At 34.3% G+C, this 24,167-nt stretch overlaps 1 protein-coding gene across 2 annotated transcripts in view; it reads right to left on the reverse strand.

Moving 5' to 3' along the window:
* Window positions 1-24,167, reverse strand: part of MTBP (MDM2 binding protein) — an 83,834-nt gene that overhangs the window by 2,706 nt on the left and 56,961 nt on the right. Inside the window, exons 15-22 of one of the 2 annotated variants that reach the window (XM_017847565.1) lie at window positions 21,151-21,268; window positions 16,618-16,773; window positions 13,096-13,191; window positions 7,002-7,268; window positions 4,697-4,946; window positions 3,989-4,102; window positions 624-689; window positions 2-48 (exon numbers count right to left, since the gene is read on the reverse strand). In XM_017847565.1, coding sequence (XP_017703054.1) covers window positions 10-48; window positions 624-689; window positions 3,989-4,102; window positions 4,697-4,946; window positions 7,002-7,268; window positions 13,096-13,191; window positions 16,618-16,773; window positions 21,151-21,268 — 1,106 coding nt within the window. In that variant the 3' untranslated portion in view covers window positions 2-9. Of the gene's footprint in view, window position 1; window positions 49-623; window positions 690-3,988; window positions 4,103-4,696; window positions 4,947-7,001; window positions 7,269-13,095; window positions 13,192-16,617; window positions 16,774-21,150; window positions 21,269-24,167 lie in introns of those variants that run through there. The other variant, XM_017847563.1, reaches the window with a different exon arrangement.

Here is a 24,167-nt window from a genome sequence, read left to right on the forward strand (position 1 = left end):
GATTCTGTATCATTTCTTGGTTGTCTTTTCTAATACCCATTCAATCACCTAGGAGGAGAAAATATGATTATAGTAGATTTCTATTGAAAATACAAGTAATAGAAAATACACTGTAAAACTTCAAAAGAACATGGTAGAAAAGTTAAAATAAAAGGAAGATACTGAAATCTTATACTAAAAAACACATTTTATTTTGTAATAGAAGAACATTTTTGTTGGACTTTCAATACTGAGTATAATATCGTCCTCACTGAATGAAATGAAGATTCTGCTCCATTTTCTCACCTTTATATGAAAATATGTTTCAAATGGTCAATCAAATAAACTAAACTTTGAAAATAACTAACCAAAATGGATTGGTTTTCCAGCACGTCAGATAATTTATTTTTTCTTTTGCTTTCTTAGCATCACTTTGGAAACTCTTTTGTTGACAGACTAACCTATTAAATACTATAAAATACTCAGCCTATATAAGCCTATTATTAAGTTTCTTAAAGAGTTTTCACAGGGACAGAGTTGAAAAAGACCAGTAACTAATTATTGCTGCATATATAATGGCATCAGAGCAACCCTGAAATAAAATACCAATTTAATTGAATATAGTTTCTTGGGAATAACTTTACCTGTACAGCATTGTTGTTTGCTGTTTTCTTCATTTCTTCAAATAGACCTCTTGAAGTTTTAAGATCCTAAACATAATAAAATATAGCATTTTACAATATGCACATTAAATTACAAAGAACAACTCATTATTATTAAATACACTTGAGATTATCCTAAATCATTCTACAAGTATCAATGTGATTAGGGACAGACTATAAAAAAAAAATCTAAGTACTAGATTATAATTTAGTTCCATTCTGAAATATCAAAATACTCTAACCAAAATACATACACATACACATAAGTCCATCTCACTCTCATCTCCTATTCCCAACAGAGCTGACCTAAAATAACTCCCACTCTCCACCGTGAGCATCCACTAATGCTGCATGACTCAAGAAACAAACATATGGTTTGTATTTATTTATCAGGTAAAAGATATTTTTTCTTCATTTTGGCTATTTGACTCCATCATAAAGAATGACATACAAAAGGAAACTGATGTCTCACTTTTAAAAATTTAGTGATTATATCAAATTACAAAGTAAAAGAAACTGAACTGTATTTAAAAAGATAAGAAGCAGTTATTTGTTGTACTTCCAAGTTACGCTCCATAAAGGCAGCACTTTCAATTCTTTCAGGTTTTTCCCTTATTTATACCTTAATGTTTCTAACTACTATGCTTATGTTGCTACTTGGTGATTAAACACTTTTAGATAGAGACTACTGATGTTAGGGAGAACAGTCATGGATTCAGGTCTCGTACACAAAACCTTCCTACTCTTCCTTTCAAGAACAGTTGTACCACAATTTTTGATTAGTAAATAGGCAGTGTTTGCGCTATTGTATCTATGTAAATACTTTCAATTGTGTGCTAATTAATGTATTATGGTTATAATTTATCTTTCTTCCAATATTCTATTTATCCTGTTAACTACCGTTAGCTTTTTTCATTTGCTCAGCTTTCCATGTATATAATTCTGGGTTTTTCGTCCCTAAATACTGGCAATAAATGGGCTAAATGTAGAGCAAAGTTTTTTCAAGCCCTGAAGTATACGAGATAATCTCTCAGTTCAGCTTCCTTTCTGCTTTTGGTCTTTTTAATTAAATTTTTTAAACCTGGAGATCTTTCTCCCATAGCCGCCTCTAATTTGTTCTAGTTGCTGCCTAGGCCTGGTACTATTAGGACTTGTCTTTTCCATTTTACATTAGTTTTTATTTTGTTTCGTGATTTAGTCCCTTGTTCTGTTGAACTTCATTGTCTAGCAGATTCCTCAAAAGGGTAAAACAAATTCTTTTTCAGATATTCCATGTTTCAGTGTATCTTCATTAAATCCTCATACCGGCCTGCATTCCAGACTGGGTATAGAATACTAGGTAAGTCGCTTTCCCTCAGAAGTTTCTTTTCTTTTTTCTTTTTTTAATTCTAGAAATATACATCCCTCAGAATTTGAAGATACTTTTCTACTATCTTCTAGCATACAGTGTTACTGTGGAGAAGTCCAATGCCATTCTGATTATTGATTTACTATATATAAACTAGATTATCTCCTGGGAAGCTTTTAGAAAATGTTCTCTCCATGCTAAGAAGTGTGAAATTCCACAATTATGTGACTCGCTGAAGAATTTTCATTCATTGGTTTGAACAAGCTAGGAGGCTTGTGTCCAGTCCTGGAAAAGTTTGTTACATTTTTGAACAAGTTTCTCTCTTCTAAACTTTGGGAATAAAGTAGAGAAGATTTTTTTGTTCAAAAAATGTAAAATTCATATTAGCATTTTGGATCTTCTGTATTAATCCTTCAATTTTCTTATCCCGGATTCAATGTTTTTGTCATTTGATTCTAATTTCTGATAAATTTTTTTCATCTCAACTGTTCAGCCTTTCCATCTAATTGATTTTATCATATTATTAATTTTATAGAGCTTTCATGTTTTATGCTTTTTTTTGGAAACAGCATCCTGTTCTAGTTTTATGGATGCGATTACCTTCTTTCTATGAGAATTATAGTTCTTATGAAGTTTTCTTCAACTTCCTGCTTCTTCAGAGTTCCCTTTATTCCTTTATGTTTTGGCATCAATTGTGTTAGAAGCTTTCCTCAAAGCCTGCTAATCTGTGGCTGTCTACTCATATTTAAAAGTGAGACACTAAAAATCTGACTGGAAGCTCTGTGCAGAGATTGTCACTGGTTTCTTTACAAGGTAGAGTGACAAGATGGCCATTTGGCTTTTCCACTGCAGCTTCCAGTATTTTCCCCAGTTACTATTTCCTGCACTGTCACTGAGGTGGCTGGAAAAACCTATGCATGATAGACCTTGTAGTTAACATTGTGGGAGAAGGGCATGCCGAGCAGTTGGACAATCCCCAGGTCACTTTGTAGATCTTTATTTAACTCCCCTGCTTTCTATGTGGACCCTTGCCCCTGCTTTCCATGATACCTGGTGTCTTCAAATTGTGAGCACCTCAGGTTCTGTGGAATTAACATGCTTCTCACTAGTATTCCATTAGGCACCCAATTAGACTGTAACTCTTTTCACTTTCTTACACCATGCTTCCATGTGCTTTTTTGTTATTGTTCAACATGTATTAAAAACATTTCTAGTTTTTTCTTGTCCTTTCTCTTGGATATGTGATAAACCTGCAGTTTTAACCAGGAACCCACAGATAACTGCTTCAGGTCAGAAACTCTTAAGGCTGGACATAATCTAACATCGTCTAAGTTTTAGAAAACCATCATCTGAGTGGTTGATGTGTCCAATGTCTTACAACTAGCTGATAATGGATCCAAAATTGGAAACTGAGTGTTTTGGTATTTAGTCCAGTAGCCTTTTTACTACACAGTCATCCCTTTTGTCTCTGCGAAGGACTGATTCCATGATTCCACTGAGAATACCAAAATCCACCGATAGTCAAGTCCCTTATATAAAATGGTGTAGTATTTGCATATAACCTATGCATATTTTCCCATATACTTTTAAAAAAATCTAGACATGTTCAGTACAGATGCAACATCCTTTCTTTTTCCAGAACATTTTCAATTTGCGGTTAATCCATGGATGTGGAACCCATGGATGTAGAACTCACAGATATGGAGGGCCAATTGTATTAAAAAATTAATAATTAAACATGTTTTGAAGCTTATTACCTGTAAGTCAAACACATGTTAGGGGAAACAGGATATTGTTTAAAATGTAGCTTTCTATATATGAGAACTCAAATCAAATCAAATATAAAGTATTTTGGCTTCAATTTTTCTATCTCCATCATCTAATAAATCTGGCAAGTATATCCTCTCAGTATAAAAAATACTCAAACTTTTTTTTTTATGTCAAACAGGAACATTAGAACATGAACTAAATTTTGCCATTAGTAGAGAAGATACTGTACCTTTAGATAGAACTTAGAGATTTCAAAGAGACGCTGGCTGCATGCAGTGAAACATTCATGAGTCTCGGTAATACAGTGTTTCTTCAGGGTTTCAGTAACTACTTCTTTCAGTATCTTGAACAGAACATAACATATGACTAATATTTCTTAGAAAAGCAACAAACCTATTATTTCAGCTTTAGAGTTCAATCCTGTGAATTACACAATCATTTTGCTGTGCTAAAAGACAGACATATTCATTAAGACAAAATGAGAAAAAAGGTATCTAACATTTACATGGTCAGAAGTGTCACAGGAATAAAATGTTAGCAGGAAATGACTAGAGTGTCTTAAGAAACGAACTCAAATCATGAGTTCTGAATTGAAATCTGAGTGTTAAAGTTATACACAGCAGGGATATGTAAGCGTATATTTATTTTTTATTATGGAAAATTTCAAGCATAGAAAAGTAGAGAATATTTGACACACAGAGAATATTTTATAACAAACTTCTATCTTGATGTATCTTTTAACCAGCTTCAGGTATGATTAATCTGTGGCTAATCTTGTTTCATTTATATCCCCACCTATTTTCCTATCATCCTTCTTACACCAGTGAATTCTAGACATCGTTTCATTTCATTCATAAATTTTTTTAGACATACATTTTAATCAAATTTAAAAAGACTTCCCATGTAGAACTAAGAAAAATGGGAAATAAATCTTTACCCGTGTGTGTTTCTGTGATCTTGATTCCTTAATTTGCCTTGATGTTTTTGATTCATGCATACTTTTTTGACCTGAACTGGTCTTCATAGCAAGTTTTGGAGTTTCACAGCTAGGAACTGGAACCAACGGACAAGTAATTGGTAAGGACCGCTCTGTTTGTGGCTTTCTGGATGTTACATGATGATGATGGTGATTACTGTTACCACTTGTCTGAGAAAGAAGAGACTCTGAACCTTCAGATTTCACAAGTCTACAGTAGGGGAAAAAAATCAAGAACGTAGATTAAGCAAATCAACATCTAAGTTCACTTTCTATCTTAAATGTTACCACTATATCCATTATGACATAAATTCAAGAAAAGCAAACAAAGTTTATTGCTATTACTGCCTTAAGTCAGCAATAAACATCATATTATAAAGTTGTTCCTTAGTTCTTTTTTTTTTTTTTGAGACAGAGTCTCGCTCTGTCACCCAGGCTGGAGTGCAGTGGCCGGATCTCAGCTCACTGCAAGCTCCGCCTCCCAGGTTCATGCCATTCTCTTGCCTCAGCCTCCCGAATAGCTGGGACTACAGGCGCCTGCCACCTCGCCCGGTTATTATTATTATTGTTATTATTTTTTTGTATTTTTTTAGTAGAGACGGGGTTTCACCATGTTAGCCAGGATGGTCTCGATCTCCTGACCTCGTGATTCACCCGTCTCGGCCTCCCAAAGTGCTGGGATTACAGGCTTGAGCCACCGCGCCTGGCTCCTTAGTTCTTTAGATGAGTAACTAAAACATATAAGGTAATGAACAGCAAACTAGGATTTTGGCTAATAGAGAAAGTAACTATAAGTAATTATCTATCTATCTATCTATCTATCTATCTATCTATCTATCTAGTTAGCTATACTCTCTCTCATCCTCTAATTTACAATTTCTCAAATAAATCAGCTATGCATGCCAAGAGTGCTGCTATTTATAGATGTAATACTAATCTGTTAAATACTTATACTTTTCTGTTAAGATAATTTGAACAGAAACACCACAACCTGTATCTTCTTATACCCACGGAACTCCCTTGCAAAATAAATAATAGTGTTAAAACAAATACAAATAAACTATAAAACTGGCTCACACTTCAATCTTCCTAAAATGTTTACATTTGTTCCCGACAAGACCCAAATTTTTCTCTTTACAAGATAGGGTCTTACAGCCCTCAATTCGAGGCCACAGTGTACTTTCCTTTTAGGAACACATATATTTTTATTAGCCACAGGTCAGAAATAAGAAATACGGCTATAAATATAGTACCCCAAATGTTACCGTTGCTCTTTAGTTTTATCAGGTATAAAAGTACCACGAATTTATAAAGTCCTCATAAAACGACTGAGTTCTTCCATATCAGGGTAACAGTATTCTAACTTTTAAACTATTCAAAAAAAGATCTGAAAGTTATATTTTCATATAGTTCACACTTTTTGCAAGGTTTAATTAAATACAATAAGAATTCAAGCCTTGCTTTAGATGCCAAGAACCTAAGTTTGACAAAGGTTCTAAATATAACATCAATTCAATAGAAATTAGTGTTCACTACATAAACTTCTAAGTTCTGTTCCGGTATCTGGACATTTTATTTAGTTAGCAAAAAAACGCATCCAGAAAAGTTTCATATATTATATCATTATGTAGAGTTTAAAGCTATATTTTTCTACTAAAAAACACAAAAAACTAGCCGGGCGAGGTGGCGGGCGCCTGTAGTCCCAGCTACTCCGGAGGCTGAGACAGGAGAATGGCGTAAACCCGGGAGGCGGAGCTTGCAGTGAGCCGAGATCCGGCCACTGCACTCCAGCCTGGGCGACAAAGCAAGACTCTGTCTCAAAAAAAAAAAAAAAAAAAAGCTATATTTTATATGTAACAGGTGTTTTAAAAATGGTACCTCATGAAATCTCTTGCTCAAGGGAACAATGCAGGCAGGAATCTGAGGGGAAAGGGAAGGAAGAGCTAACGGGAGAACTCCCATCCCCAAACAGTCTCTTCAACAGACCAGCTCAGCAGCTTAATCTATGGGATGAAATCTCCACTGTTCCACAGCTTAAAAACTTTACAATCCATTGTGCTAATGGACTGTATATTAGCATATAAAGCAAGAAACTGTTTTTTTTCTAAACCATTTTTTATAACTTATAAGCAAAATCATCAACAGCTCATAAAAGAAACTTCTTGCCATGAAGAAATTAATCTGAAAGACTAATATAAAATAAAAATCCTCTAGAGACTAAAATACTTTCTGTCGAGATACTATTTATGTGCATGTAATATAACACCTTTTTCTGGGATAAAGGCAATTCAGATCTTTAGATCTCCGTTTCAATCGGGATACTTCAGTTCGAAGTTCATTTTGTAAAACTTCTCCGTCAGGGACACTTCCAGGTTCTGACGAAACTGCAGGAGATGGAAGAGGGCTCAACACAGTAGGTACTGGAAAACTTTCTCTGGTGCAGGTGGTTTGAGTTTCATAACGAATAAGACGAGACTGAAGTTCAGAAAATCCTCCATCTCTTTCCAAAGCTTTTCGGTCGTCCAAGCAATATCTAAAATGAGTGAAAGAGCATTAAAATGTAAACCTCCATGAGAGCAACAGACTTTCCCCTTTCAATTAGAAAATAGCAGGACATTTACTTTGAGAGTTCTTGATTAATTTCCTAATAATTGCTGGAAGGTTGAGTGGCTGGCCTATTTCCCTCCCAAGTTCAATTTTCTTCTAGTTTGCTACATGACATGGCAAAAGATTAAAAAATGTGAAGTACAATCTGATTTCTCTTTCACTTGTGTTTCTGGGCAACAGATTAAGTTAATCCTTTGGCTTATTTTCAAAATAATACAGTTGCTGTTTTAATGCTTTTTAAAACTCTGCCAACCTCTGATTTCTCAGCATGGCTGATACATGACAACATGAACTGCTGTCTTCTGTTAGAAAGGGCAAGTTTATTCTCAATACAAAGATTAAAAGGGTATAAAGGCATTCTAAACTGGCTCACCAAACAGCTTAGAACATTTCAAATTTTTTCTTTGAAACTCAGTTCCCACCTGATTAACTGATTGACAGATTTTCCTTCAAACACTTCGGCTGTCTGTGCATGTGGTTTCTAGCTGAATCTGATTCAGGGCATCAATGAAATGTTAGCTCAGTGAATGCTTCTGGACTCAAAGAAATCCTAGGTTGTTAAGTACAACAAACAAGGATATCAGGAAGATCACCTAGGAGCTGTGTGACCTTGGAAAACTCTTCACTTTCTTCCCCTTCTACAACTGCATTTAAAAACCACAAATGGCTTCACATATGTGATGGCAGCACTGTACAAATTAAAACCTTTCTCTGTGATCTGTCATTTTTACCTGCAAAAGTCTAAGATACTGCCTAAAATCAGATTTTTGTATCGAAAAGATTTTAGTTCAACTCCCAAAGAGTGTATCATTTCCTGAACATCTGACTGCTTGATGGAGGTTTTAAGAACCTTATCTTTCCCTTGTGACACTTACGTATTTGATACAGACAGACTCCATGGATTTAAATCCAGGCTCCTCTACTTATTAGCTGTGTGAACTTGGCCAAATTACTTAACTTTATCTATGACTCTGTTGCTTCATCTGCAAAATGAGAATTATAGTACTTATCTGAAAAAGCTATTGTGATAATTCCTTGAATTGTATACATAAACACTTAGAATCAGTGCCTGAAACATGCAAGCAGGGCAGTCAAGAAATGTATGCTACTATTATTGTTATAATCATCATTAGATTTATTTTCTAGCACAGTAAAGCTGGCAGTATGCTGATAATATGTAGCACAGCCAGAATGTAAACCCAGGTTGGTGACTTCGGAGCCTGACTTTAACCATTTTTGTATACTATCTCTATGTAAAGTGTAAGAATCATCTTACTCATGTTCAACACATGGCTGAGCATTAGAACCATCTGAAGATCTTTTAAGAAATACCATGTGCTCAGTGTTTCTGATTTAATTGGTTTAGGGTAATACTCAGTTACTGACAGTTTTAAAAATCTGACTGGGTGATTCTTAAAAAACTACTCAAATCCATAGAAACAGAGTAGAATAGTGGTTATGGGGATGGGGAAGGTTATGGAAAGATGTAGATTAAAGGGTACAAAGTTGCAGAGTTATATAGGATGAATAAATCTAGAAATCTAGTGTACAGTATAAGGACTATAGTTAATCATATGTACTGTATATTGAAAATTTGCTAAGAGAGTAGACTTTGGGTGCTCTCAGCACACAAGAGGTAACTATGTGAGATGATGGTTATGTTAATTTGCTTGGCTACAGTGATCATTTCACTATGCATACACACATCAAAACATCTTATTATATTAAAATATTAAAATATACACTTTTAAAATCCTACCTAGATGATTCTAAAGTATAACTAGGACCAAAAAATCTCTGATCTACTCAAATAGTGTAATTTAACAGGTGACAAAACTGAACTCTAAATCCAAATGTGAGTTGGCGGCAGCGCAGGGAGTAGAACCTAGGTCTCTGGCATCTCTCTAGCTAATATTCTTTCTCTAGTCTGTTGTTTTAAGAAACGTATTTCATTAAAAATCAGAAGCAACCCTAAGGGTTACTGAAGAGTCCTACTTCTATCATGGGTAATTGGTAGAATCTAGAGTAAAATTAGAACCATGAATTTCAAGAGTCTGGTAAGAGGCAATATAAAGCCTATAAGCTTGAATACAGAAAATTTTTGAGAGAAAAGATGGATATTTTGATTATAAGATGAATACTTCTTTCTACCCTAAGATTTTATTTCTAAGATGCAGATTTTTTTATTCCAGTTTTAACATCTCTTCATCACAGCTGTTCATAATGTCATAGCTTCAACTGAATTATGCACATTGTACATGTTGATGTTAATTGCCATTTAAAATATCTTTAGATTATACTATGATTTGTCATTGGAACAAACATTTACTTTGTAAATTAGAGAAAAGAAACAGTGAGGCAGGAGGCAGGGTGTATATTTGATATTAGTGAAGTAAAAATTTATTGTTGGATGAATGACCACAATCCCGTGTTTTCTTATAAAACAATAAGCAAATGTTTTATGGGTCCTAACAAAGAAAAATACCCAGAAGACGATGAAGCTGTTTTTGTTTTGTAAATAAGAAATAGACAAAATACTGCCCATCACACACTAACCAATACCAATGAAGGCAGGAGAAACTGCCAAATCTCTTGGAATAGATGAAGGAAATTTCAAAGCAATGAGAGCCTGCTGTGATCAAATGATTGTCAGAGTATGACAGAGAGTTTAATTTGCTGTTCAATAAAACAGTGCATTTTATAATTAATGGAATCTTAAATTCTAGGATAGGGTAAATAGGTGAAAAAACAAACAAGCCAACAGTAGTTAATATTTTATTTTGCCTTAAAAAACATTGTTTTGCTCCCATGCAATTAACACATTTTTTCCAAATATTCCTTTGTATCAGAGAAAGAGCTCCAGGGTTCTAAAGGCCCACAACAACATAAGAGAACTTTCTTTGTAGTTTCATATTTACTTTAAAATGTTACTTGAATTTGTTTCTACTCCATAATCTATGCTGAACATAAATCGGCTCTCATACTATACACCCAAACCTTCCTGAAAAAGACATGTTTTGGAATTCATGGTGCTCACCTCCTACAACTTTGTCAGCCTAGTCTCAATGTCCCCAGTTTAATGAGCATAAATTTGCAGTAAAAAAAAAGTGAGTCACAGATAGATTTGTTTATTTGTTTATGGGAGTAGGTAGGTAGTGGAGAAGAGAATTACTTTTTACAGTGAATCAGAATTTCATAACATTGTATGTGTATAAGTTAATAAAGCTCTGTGTAGATTTAAGCCCATCAGGGCACAGTACTCAAATAAGTCTTAATTTAACATTTTGATAAATGATCATGAAGAACATATCCTTGAAAATTTTATAAATTTGTATATATCAAGACTTTTCTATAGTAAATTAAAACAGCAGGAAAAAAAGAGTAGAGAGATGGAGATGCAGAATAAACAAAACTAAATTAAAATTTTAGGAAAAATAATCTAAATAAGATTATATGATGGACACTTTAGTCAGCAGTTAAAATGTAATTACTGTAGCTTATTTTATTCAAATCAGTGCTTCAGTGTGTTTATAGGGCCGAAGAAGTGAAAAACAGATGTGTCCTGGGGTATTCTGGCCATGTAGCAAAGCGAATGTTAATACTAGTACATTTTCTCAACAGTGAACACTATTTTTCATAATAATATAAACACTGTTGACTGGTTTCAACTTTCACATTCAAATTAAATACAAAACAACTAAAATTTTTAATTAGTTTCCTTTAATAGATTAGAAGGTCCTAATATTCTTATCAAAGTGGGGGAGATACTGCTGTATAGCTGATGGAATAAGAAGGAGAAGTTTAAGTACATATATATTTAAAAACACGAAAGTAAATAGCGGAGAGCTCAAATTGAGAAGGACCAAATCTTCATAGTAGAGTCAATATTTTATATTGTGACAGTTAAAAACATTGACATAAGATATTTTTTAAAATGAGAGATAACCACCAGGGAAACTAAACCAAACAAAATATTTTTTTTTCTAAAAATTGGGACTGCAGGTAGGTAGTAATAAGGAAAGGAATTGTTGGTTTTCCTTATAAACTTTTGTGTAATGTTTAATTTCTAGGTCTTTAATAAAATCAAAAGGAGGAACACAGAAAAATACATCCTATTAATCAAATGTTTATATAGTGGAACAAGATGTTCCCACTTACATTTAATAAACTTAGTATAAATGAAAAGTAAAATTTTGGGCCGGGTGCGGTGGCTCAAGCCCGTAATCCCAGCACTTTCTGAGGCCGAGGCAGATGGATCACTTGAGGCTAGGAGTTCAAGACCACCTAGCCAACATGGCTAAATCTTGTCTCTACTAAAAATACAAAAATTAGCCAGGCATGGTGGTGCATGCCTGTAATCCCAGTTACTCGGGATGCTGAGGCATGAGAATCACTTGAACCCAGGAAACGGAGGTTGCAGTGAGCCAAGATTGTGCCACTGCACTCCAGCCTGGGCGAAAAAGTGAGATTCTGTCTGAAAAACAAAAAAGAAAAGTAAAATTGTGTAATCAAAGCACAGAAGGATATATGGCTAAAAATATAGTTTAAGTAAAAGCTTAAGCTAAATTTAAGGCTATTTGGGAAACATCCCTACCTTTTTCATGTTAAAGGGAGAACAGTAATCCTCTTAAACAAGGAATCCTTTAGTCAAATATCAGAACTAAAAGATGGATCAGGTGGCATTTCTTATCTTTTTATAATTTAGTAGTTATCTGTGAGTTGCCTATCTGTTCACAAAACAATTTAAAAATCTTATCTTACCATTTAGATTCAAATCAGCATTTCATACAGGACTTCTTTTAGAAATAATTCATTATTGAATGTTATACTTCATATTGCTAATTTCAAAGTCTTCAAAATCTTTTTTTTTTTCTGAGACAGGGTCTCATTCTGTCACCTGGCTGGAGTACAGTGACATGGTCATGGCTCACTGCAGCCTCAATCCTCCCAAAATCAATCGATCCTCCTGCCTCAGCATCCTGAGTAGCTAGGACTACAGGCACACACACACACCACTATGCCCAGCTAATTTTTGTATTTTTTTGTAGAGACAGCGTTTCACCATGTTGCCCAGACTGGTCTCAAACTCCTGGGCTCAAGCAATCCACCTGCCTCGGCTTCTCAAAATGTTGGGATTACAGATGTTAGCCACCGTGCCTGGACTCAAATTCTTATTTCAATTATTTTTCACACAGACAGATATTTAATGTTGTTGGATGTATCGATATTTCATTCCTTGTTATAGTTGAATAGTATTGCTTTATACAAATATACCATAGTTTATCTATTTTCCTGTTGATATCCTCCTAGGCTCTTTCCAGTTTGAGGATATTGAGAATTAAACTATTATGTGCATACTTGTATAAGTTTTCTCTTGGAAAAATGTCTAGTATTGAAATGCTGGGCCCTATCTAACAATTTCTGAGCAACTATAATGTAATTGGTGACCAGGAAATATTAATGTGACCCATAGTGTGAATATACATTTATAACATAGGGACCAAACCAATTTTGATTAAAATATCTAGTAGCTAATAACAGGATGCTTAAATGCTGTTAAGCTTATTAATCATCAAGTAACTTCTTCAACAGAAGACAAATTATTTTTGTATGCACTGCTTTGCTTTTTGAGGTTTTTGACATATCCTCTTGGTCTCTGTCTCAATTTATATCATTTTATTAAAGTCACTCTTCACACAAGACAGACTGTATCAACAACATACAGAAGAGTAAAGTACAAATTAAAAACTTACTCAATTCCATGATAATGACATACTGAGGCTTTCTCAAAAGGTAAGACCTGAAGTTTCCCAGGACTAAGTTCTGGTGTCAAAACAAAAGTCTTTTCCCTGAAACAAAAAGTTTTTCATTTGTATTCAAAGTTTATTCACTGACAAAGAGAAAGTTAAAGAAAGTATCTAATGAAACAAATCTGACTTTTTCCTCTATAACTGAATTTTATATGGGATAAAGGTTAAGGCACACCAGAAAGTATAAGAAGGAAATGAAGCAAGGTTAGGCCTTGGCTTTCATCACTTACATTTTCTGTACTTCAAGTAGGTTATGATGTTATTTATTGCACAAAACTATTCTGAGAAACGGGTAAACAAAAGTGGAATATGATTTATAATGGAAATTTAAGAAGCAGTATTATTTATTTCTTTTTTTTGGAGTCTCAGTCTGTCACCCAGGCTGGGGTGCAGGGGTATGATCTTGGCTCACTGCAACTTATGCCTCCTGGGTTCAAGCGTTTCTCCTGCCTCCTCCTCCCCTACTCAGGAGGAGCTGGGATTACAGGCACTTGCTACCATGCCCAGCTAATTTTTGTATTTTTAGTGGAGACAGGGTTTTACCATGTTGGCCAGGCTGGTCTTGAACTCCTGACCTCAAGTGATCTGCCAGCCTCGGCCTCCCAAAGTGTTGGGATTACAGGCATGTAATCCAAGAAGCATCCAGCCAAGAAGCAGCATTATTTCTAGAAGATTTTTTCCTTGGTAGAGTAAACTAAACTTTAGGCATTTAGTTAAATCCTTTTCTGCAGGAAAATAATTAAAGTCAACTTGAATCTTTGGTAACAATAAAAGTATTTACTTCCTACTATCACACATGTGGGACCCAGATCTTTCTTTGCTTGAGAATGTAGTCATTGACACCTACTTTAAGAGGCAGCAACTTTTTAAGTATCAGAGGGTATAGAGACTGCTTATTTCAGTTCTTTTTCTGAAGTAGGTTTTCAATCAGCTGGCATGTTAGAACTAATCATATGTTGAGTTTATATAAAATATTCATGCTCAAGCCTTTCCACACCTAGAACTACAGAGATATATCAAAATCTGGGAAAGAAGAGGGTCACTGCAATTAGATTAAGCTCTCTGGATTATTCTGATAAATTGTCCTTCTCTGAGTTGGAAACCACTGTTGTAATGTAATGGATCATGGTACTGAAGCTCAGAACTTCAGGAAATGGGGAAATTATGCAACAGTGGTCTTTAAATAGTTATAGGGAAAATGAAATACGAGGGGCTGACCGGGCATGGTGGCTCACGCCTGTAATCCCAGCACTTTGGGAGGCTGAAGTGGGTGGATCGCCCAAGGTCAGGAGTTTGAGACCAGTCGGGTAAACATGATGAAACTCTGTCTCTACTAAAAGTACAAAAATTATCCAGGCATGGTGGTGTGGGTCTGTAATCCCAGCTACTCAGGAGGCTGAGGCAGGAGAATCGCTTGAACCCAGGAGGCAGAGGTTGCAGTGAGCTGAGATCACGACACTGCACTCCAGCCCCGCCAAGTGACAGAGCAAGACTCCGTGCCCCCAACAACAACAAAAATAAAAATGAAAGAAAGAAAGAAAGACTGACCAGGGGCTTGAGTTCAGAAGAGTTGGAAATGGTATGTAGAAGGGCAAGTAAATAGTAGAGTACTAAGAATAAATTTGCTGTCACATTTTCCCCCCTACGGCATTAGTAATGAAAACTGTCCTGCCACTGAAAATTATCTAGGGTACTATGATAAGCATTTGAAATCATTACATTAAAATGTAAGATTCATACCAATTAATGAATCCTAAAAAGCAGACATTATATTCAAATGCATCCATTTAAATTATTCCAAAAAAGTAACACTAGTAAATTATAATGACCCCAGTATTTCGATGATTATTAAACTAACTTTGTAAAATGGAAATCTTTAAGTATCTAGCATTTTACTTCTTTCCTTTACCATACTGTCTTCTCATTTCTCATATCAATCGCCCTCAGCAACCTTACCTATTTTTGTTTAATTTCACTTACAAGTTTTTCTTTCTAAAATAAACATGTTGATAAATATGTCAATGTTTATTATTTCCTTGGTATATACATGAGTCATATTTGTATTTTAACACAGCATTTTGGATGGCTTCTTGTGCAGGTAAACATTTAATAAGAGCATATAGGTTCCTGATTTATTACCATGAAAACTCATCCTTCAACTTTAATGTTAACAGAAGATACATTTGACAGCAATGCAGTTATTTACTAACCCTTAAGAATCACATCAAATTTTCCTAAATAAGTCACCTACAATTAGTTTCCAGAAAGAACTAACTTTGTCTCCTCTACAATGCATCTAGAAAGATATTCTGCCAGAAAGAGTACAACTTACATAAATAATTCAGTTTAGGCAAACTGACTGACTCTGCCAGTTTGTGCTTAATGATTTCAAAGGACAATAATCCAATTAACTAAACAGATAAAAACATGTATATTTCTTTACTTTCTTGATTCCCACAACAAAAGGTTATCCATCTTTCAAAGTTATGAGAAAAAAAATTACTCCAAAATTACATAATTTTTATGTCATTAAAATCATTAAGTCATTAAGACTCTCAAATTTTCAAAGTTGCTCTTTATCTCTCTCTCTAGTGAATATGCACATAAAGCAATAATGTTCCAGCAATATTTCTGAGATGTAATTGCCTTCGAATAACGCCTTTCCAAAATTCACCTTTAAAGGCAATATTTATCACAGTATAATTCAAATTAAGCTTGTAAAAGTGATCAAAGTGATCTACAATTTTTAAGGGCTTTTGGAAGGTTTTCAAAATAATGAATTAACAATTAAAAGACATTAGAGTAATGAGTAAATTATTCAATTCTCACAGGTATTTGATGTCACAATTTTATGGGCAATTTTGTCAATGTCAGCAACATGCAGCATTTATTAACTAGTAACTTAGTGAAAACTGTCTTGGAAGTCAAATTAGTTGTAAATTATTCATGTAGACACTGAATTCTTACTTGGTAATGTGATAGTTTCAAAAGCGTTTTTATTATACTTTCCTGTTCTTCAGGTGAAAGGTCATGCTTTTTGTTACTATTAGGCATTTCTGACAATGCTCATGCTGAGTACTGGCAATATCAACACTACAGTAACACAGAAAAGAGAACTAAAAACAAAATTTTATAAGTCAAAATTCCAATTTTTTATTAGAAAGTATTACCTTTGCATACCAAATAGAAGCTACTGACTTCTACAGAGAATATAGTGAGTTTGCTTTTCTTATTCCTGTTTCTCATAAGAGAAATAAAAGAGAATATAAATTCAATACCACAAAATAGTAGGATATTTTGCTAAGGTAAAAAGTGAAGATTAAGTCCAACAGACAAATATTGGGATCAAACTTATAAATTTTCCCTGAGTAGCATAGGGCATCAATTAACTAAGGAAATGAGACACAATTTTATTTAAAAGTAATTTTTAAAAAGTTAACTGTAAATTATAAGTTTATAACCTACCCCTTTTGAATGGGTAAAGGTTGAAGATCTCCAACGGGTAATCCATCTGAGGTAAAGTACTTCAGTAGTTCTTTAGCATCCAATAATGTGATTGAGTCCCGAGGACCCTCTTTGTGGCCCAGCAACTGTTCAGATGAATGAGGTAATGAACCACTTCTGGGAAAATAATGTTATGCAGATTTATTAAAAGTGGATTCAATCCAGAGAGAAGCCAGAGTTAGAAAAAAAAAAGTAAATTCAAATTCACCATAGGAACCAGAAAAATACAACAGGAACACTGGAGAATTAAACATTTAGGAAAGATAATAAAGTAAAATATTTGCAAATCACTTAGTTTCTAACTATATTTTTAAAACTCTTTAGGTCACAATAAAACTTGCAATTGTCATGTCAACAAGTAGTATTTTCACTACTTAAACATAATTACACTATCTATTAATGATGACCTATTATTCAGTGGTGTGAAGTTACCAATTCTATAAAACTTAAATCTAAATTCTCTTGTATGTTCTGAAATCCCACAATAACATAAATTTTTGAGGGAAGCAACTGAATGTTCCAATTTTCCACGAACTGGAAAGATTACTTGAAGCACAACCACGAAATGAGACAATAATCAGAAATCTCCCCAAAGTCTCTTGTAGCCATGATTATGACATTATGAATAAGCACTGAATCATTATTATATACCTGAAATACATGCAGGACTTTATATTTTTTCAAACTACTTTACAGATAATATATTCTTAATCCTCACAAGTTTCCTTGAAAAAGATGGAATAGGTCTTGTCTCAAAATGAAATAATAACTAAAACTAAGTACTTTGTAAAGTGAAAATCACCACACCAAGCTTAAAAAGCAATCATTGGCCGGGCGCGGTGGCTCAAGCCTGTAATCCCAGCACTTTGGGAGGCCGAGACAGGCGGATCACGAGGTCAGGAGATCGAGACCATCCTGGCTAACACAGTGAAACCCTGTCTCTACTAAAAAATACAAAAAACTAGCCGGGCGAGGTGGCAGGCGCCTGTAGTCCCAGCCACTTGGGAGGCTGAGGCAGGAGAATGGCGTAAACCCGGGAGGCGGAGCTTGCAGTGAGCCGAGATCCGGCCACTGCACTCCAGCCTGGGCCAAAGAGCGAGACTCCCTCTCAAAAAAAAAAAAAAAAAGCAATAATTATTCCTACTTGTCAAGTAAAGATGCTAACATACAAAAGGTTATATTACAGACTCAGGGTGATACAGCTATTTAAAATGACAGAACTAGACTGACTCGAAATTAGTTACTATTTCTACTCTATCACTCTATAAATGACAAAACAAAAACTCACAGAAAGTTTTAAATACTGGAAAGTGAAAAACTGTAGTTTTAGTTAGATGTTTCCAGTTAGAGGTTTCACTATGCACTGAATCACAGATCACCATAGCTCTGTTACCATAGCATAAAGGAAATATTTTAATGTCTATACAGAAAATTAATTTCCTAACTTTATATTAATTCAACTATTTCCTGATAATTTTATTACTCAAATTAAGCATAATTACTGATAATGATATGATTAAAATATTGACATTACAGTTTTAAACATATTTCTATACATTAAGGGTCAATAAATACTGACAGTGCCTCTTTCCTCTTCCTATTCCTTTGTTTTTAAAGTGAAAATATTAATCTAATAAAAACAGTCAACAAAACACTCAAATTTTCTCTGGACATCATACTCCAGCAGGGTAGGAGCTATAGAATGATTCTAATTTGTAAAGATACAGAACCATGTGCCTATCTCAGTGTCAGCAGTGATGGCCCAGAATAATTTAGTGCTGGGTGAAGCACCAATGCTTTCTGCCTGCTGATACCCTAAAGTATGCCCTAAAGTGAAGCCTGACAAACATGCTCTACCCCGGCTCTCCCTTCTCCTAACATTAACATAAGTGAGAGACGTGGGGAACAGGACTAAACCTATGGAAAGAAAATACATGCCAACTACCTGTAGAAAGCAACATGGTCCTAAATTCCTAGTTATGAACAGACAATCAAGGACCACCAGACACTGGAGAAAAATTACACATAAGAGAAAAACACCAGAAGAATAAATAAAACAGTTGCAAATGAAAATGAGATAATTCAAGAAACAGATAAAACAAGTTTAAAGAAAATTCTAATTAATATCCTTATAGTATCATCTCAAGTCTTATTAATAAAGGAATAGGTTGCTAGAAAAAATACAGAATAACAAGAGAAAATTATTAGAAATTTAAAATATGACTATCAAAAATTTTAACAGAAAAGATGAAAACAAAGGTAAAGGAAATTCCCAGAACATAGAGCAGAAAAGTTAGAGATAGAGTATTAAGAAAAAAATGAAATTAAGAAACATCATTCCAGAATGTTTAATATTAATTAAAACAGGTATTTCAGAGAGAAAAGAAAAAAATAAAATGAAGGGAAGAATAGTATTGAAGAAATAAGATATTTATTAGAGCCACAAAAAGACAAAAGACTTGAATCTAAAACATCTCATACCATGGCCTCTTGTAATTTCAGAAAATTAAAGAAAATAGAAAATTGTAAAAGTTTTAGAGACAAAATAAAATACCTATTGAGGAACAAAAATCGATCTGGTATCAGACTTCTCTTTAATATATGAAATCCAAGAAAATACAGAACTAATCTAAAACGTAATCAAAAGAAATACCAGGATAACAAATACGCAGGTAGAGTCAGCCAAGTTAGAATAGGAACTCGGAGAGAAGAAAAACAAAATTAAGAATTGTATATTGCAAATAGCATAAGGTTTAGAGATAGAAGATAAAAAGGGAAGAAAAATAGGGGTGTTAATTACTCATCTTTCCCAGTGGGAAGTTATAAGATGTCATCTAAAATTGGTAGGCAAGAAATTGAGGTTCTGTTGTGGGGAACCTGTACTTTTCTCACTCTTCTTTCTTGTCTTCTTCTGCCTAACCTATAAACACCAGGGATTCTTAAGGAGTGGTCTTAGCCTCCATTTCTTTTCTCCTCATGGTCTCATCATGTGACTTATCAACCATCATGTATTTGGAAAACTCTACTGATGATAACTCAAATTGAGTGAGTTCCAGATATCCCCACAGTCCACTTGTTATTTCCACTTGGATAATTCATAGATCAAACGTATCATCCCTAAAGAAGAATTCTTGATATTTTTCTCCCCAAAGCTGTCCTCACCCTAAGTTTCCACCCATTTACCCCAGAAGAACACCACTCACTCGATTGAAGCCAGAGATCTAAATCATCTTCAATGTTTCCTTTCCCTCTATTCCACATCTAATGCATCACAGGAAGCTTTTCACCAGCTTACCACCAACGTATCTCCCAAATTTGTTCCCACTACTACTGCTCTAGTTTGAAATCGGTCATCTCTCACTTAGCCTACAAAAAGAGCCATCTGTCTCTCTGCTCTAATCTCTCCCTCCTGAAATTTATTTGCCGCAAGAAAGCGAAATTTTTGCAAAATCATATCCCATCACTCTTTCATATGAAATCCTTCCACCAATGCACTTACAATGAAATCCGAACTGTGTATGAGGACCTATTTGGTCCTGTGTGACTGAATGTACTTCACCCATTTATCCATTAGGTCTCAGTTCAAATGTAACTTCTAAGAGGTCTCCCTGACCATCCACCTCATCTAAGCGAGTACTACCACTTCCCTCCCCACAACAAATAACATTATTCTCCCCCAGTCTTTTAATTTCACTCATTACACACAGAATAATTTACAATTATTATATTTACTTGTCTAGTTACTTGTTTTGATTGCTGCTGTCATTAAAAGGTAAGCTCTAGATGAGAGGGGCAGAGAAACAGCTTGTTCTTCCTCATATTCCCAGCGCCTGACACACGGTTTGTACTCAATAAATGTCTGTTTCGTGTGTATGAAACAAAGTTATAGCAAGTAATAAAATACTATCCATGGAGAAGCTAAAAATAAAAATGTGATTTGTAATATTTGGGAGAAAAGTAATGTAAGAGAGCTTAGCTTCTCCTCTTTTATTCCATCATTTAACAATTATGTACTAAGGGCCTACTATGTACTGAACCAAAATAACAAAAACAAAACAAAACAAAACAAAAAATCCTGCCTCCTATAGTTCATTAATAGGCACTGTACAAACATATATGAATGTAAAATAGGAAGAGATCAAAGTGGTTCAAATGAGGCGAGTAGTTCTACTTCATTTTACATGTTCTTGTAGTAAGATTTTTTTATATCTTCATATACTGTGTATGTTTATTGGAGACAGTCTGAAAGCCTATACACCAAAATGTACACTGTGATGACACAGACCTAGAAAGTACAAGTGCAGGGCAGAGCAAGATGAGTACTTCCTTTTTAATTGATATACTACTCTAGTGATTATCTATTCACAGTATGTATTTCTTTTATAATAAAACTATAAACTGCTCATATCTCATAAACATAATTTAACTACTTTAAAAAAGAGTTCATTCAAATTACTGAGCTATCACGTGCTTTACTACAGATTCAAATATTACCTCATTTTTTGTTTCGTTTTTTCAAAAGTTTCCAAATTTTGAAGAACATGCCTTTCTGGCCATTCCAGAGGATTGGTTTCCATTAGACTTGAGGAATTAGGTTCCACTGGACTAAAATCTAAAGTGAAAGAAATACACAAAAGTCTGAAAAGTATTAACACACTGAATTTTGCTAATAAAAATGTGTATTTATAGACACATACATACGTATGTGTAAGTGTGTCTATAAAGGTATACTTATCTTAGGCATTTATTAAAGACCTCTCTGATGGCCTAAACTGTGCAAAAGGCCATAGAAATGTTTGTTGCAAATAAAAATAAAATATCACCTCATAATAAAAGTAATAAGTTAAAATTCACAAAATTGTCTTAGCACTATTTAGGACTCCTATGGAATAAAAGCATAACTTTGCTATTTTGGGTGAAAATAGTTCTAAATGGAAAGAAGATAACTCTATAGAGAATATATTGGATATTCTGTGTGATTTTCATATTATAAATAGGAATTAGCACAAGTAGACCAAAACATTCATTGTTTAAAAAGAGATTACCTTATTCTCAAAACTACAATAATAATAGATAAGTTATGATGTTCTGATGTCCTGAGAAACCAAGATGCTTAAACATACACACCTTCAAATCACTAACATTCAATGTTATTTTCTAATAATCAAATATTATATGTAAGAGTGTGCTTATCTTTCTAGATAATATGCTGCAGTGAACTAATATTGAGATTGCTGATAATATTGAGATTTTCATTGAAAACCTAAAGGGACAGTTTCCGTTCTTATTAGAAATTATTATTAATAGTATTAATATATTCTAACTGTTTTAACACTGGCAAAATTACTAACTGTGCTACTTTTTGTATTGCAAAACTATTTGGTTTTAGAATTGTTTTTGAACACTGTTCTAATAAACTCACTGAGAATTACTGAACATTAGCTATTTGACTAACTATCAACATTAACAAAAATACTCATTTGAGGCCGGGCGCGGTGGCTCAAGCCTGTAATCCCAGCACTTTGGGAGGCCGAGACAGGCGGATCACGAGGTCAGGAGATCCAGACCATCCTGGCTAACACGGTGAAACCCCGTCTCTACTAAAAAATACAAAAAACTAGCCGGGTGTGGTGGCGGGCGCCTGTAGTCCCAGCTACTCGGGAGGCAGAGGCAGGAGAATGGCGTGAACCCGGGAGGCGGAGCTTGCAGTGAGCTGAGATCCGGCCACTGCACTCCAGCCCGGGTGACAGAGCGAGACTCCGTGTCAAAAAAAAAAGAAAAAAAAAAATACTCATTTGAGAAAATAATGATTTGGTAGAGGAATTTTTTTTCCCCCAGAGACGGAGTCTCACTCTGTCGCCCAGGCTGGAGTGCAGTGGCATGATCTCAGCTCACTGCAACCTCTGCCTCCTGCGTTCAAGTAATTCTCCTGCCTCAGGCTCCTGAGTAGCTGGGATTACAGGTACATGCCACTATGCCCAGCTTAGTTTTGTATTTTCAGTAGAGAAAAAGTTTCACCACGTTGGCCAGGTTGGTCTCGAACATCTGGCTTCAAGTGATTCATCCACCTTGGCCTCCCAAAGTGCTGGGACTATAGGCGTGAGCCATCATGCCCGGCCTGGTAAAGCAATTTTTAAACAAGAAACACAAATGAAAATGAATGCAAACTGCTATCTTACTTTCTTTTACTTATTAAACTATTTAACCTTGAATAGTTTAAAATATTTTCAAAACCTGTATTGAATTGCCCTATCTAAACACCATCCAAATACAATACTTCACATTTTTTAGTAAAGGTGGTGAAATACTATTTTAAAGAGTAATGAGCTTCATAATAAAATAATATGCTGCTGAATATCAATGTGGCTTTCTACTAAAAGTATAAAGAAAATATCACTTACATTTCTGCACAGCTTCATGCTATGAGTTCATAAAAGAATATAAGCAATCTTAAATAACAGTAAACATTAAATTGTTCCTAAATATTTCAATATAATATACACCCTAAAAAATAAATTACATAGGCTAAATATTAAGAAATAGGTGGGAAAACATTCATATGTGTCATGTCTTTTGTGGAATCATTTAATACAATTCTTACAATAAAATAAAACGCAATATTTCATTTATGTGGCAGTCAAGACACTGGGCTATGCTGACAGCCAAAAAGCACAAAGGCTCTCTGAGAAACCAAGAACACTGCTTTAAAAAAAAATCATTTTACAGGAGAAACACAGAAATAGACAATAGAACCAACACAATAGGGAAACAGGGAAAACTGACCTATAAAATCAAAAATTACAGCAAACAAAAAGAGATGACATTATGTGGTTAATGAATTCAGGCCATTATAACCTTATACACTTAAATATGAATAAACCACAAAGAAAATGTTATATTACAAATTAATGAAGCAAGAATTATAAATAAATGCCAGAAGATTCCTTTTAAGTGTTTGAAGTAATAAAATAATGATCTGATAGAATTACCTGGAAAACTTATTTATGCAGTGTGTTGATGTGCCCAGTGGTCCCATGCAAAGGAGATAGTTATTGTAGTTATTGTATTATGAGTTCAGCTACCACATTTGACTTTGTCAAAGTCTTTAGCAACTTTGTGACAATGTGTAAATAAATGGTTATGTTAGGCATTTTCTACATACTGACTTGTCACTTGTTACACATGCTAGAGTTTTTACCAAAAAATGAACAGATTAAATAACTTTATTAATTACTAACAATTAATATGGATGCTTGCAAATGAGTCAGAATATGATATCTAATTGGCCGTAGTGTTTCTTTCATTATGTAATTTACAGGTAGACGTATTTATTCAAATCAAAGTGACAAAAGATGTTAAAAATCGCAACTTCATTCTTAGGAGTCATGTTCAAATGTATAACCTGTCAAATTTCAGTTCAGGTTCTAAAAATCTTCCAAGTTTCTTTCATTTGTTCAATACATACAATCTTAAAATGTGATCCAATAATTTTAAAAAACATTACAGGAAGA

Source organism: Rhinopithecus bieti, unplaced genomic scaffold (assembly GCF_001698545.2).
Source record: "Rhinopithecus bieti isolate Rb0 unplaced genomic scaffold, ASM169854v2 scaffold_28066, whole genome shotgun sequence".
Taxonomy (NCBI): Eukaryota; Metazoa; Chordata; class Mammalia; order Primates; family Cercopithecidae; genus Rhinopithecus; species Rhinopithecus bieti.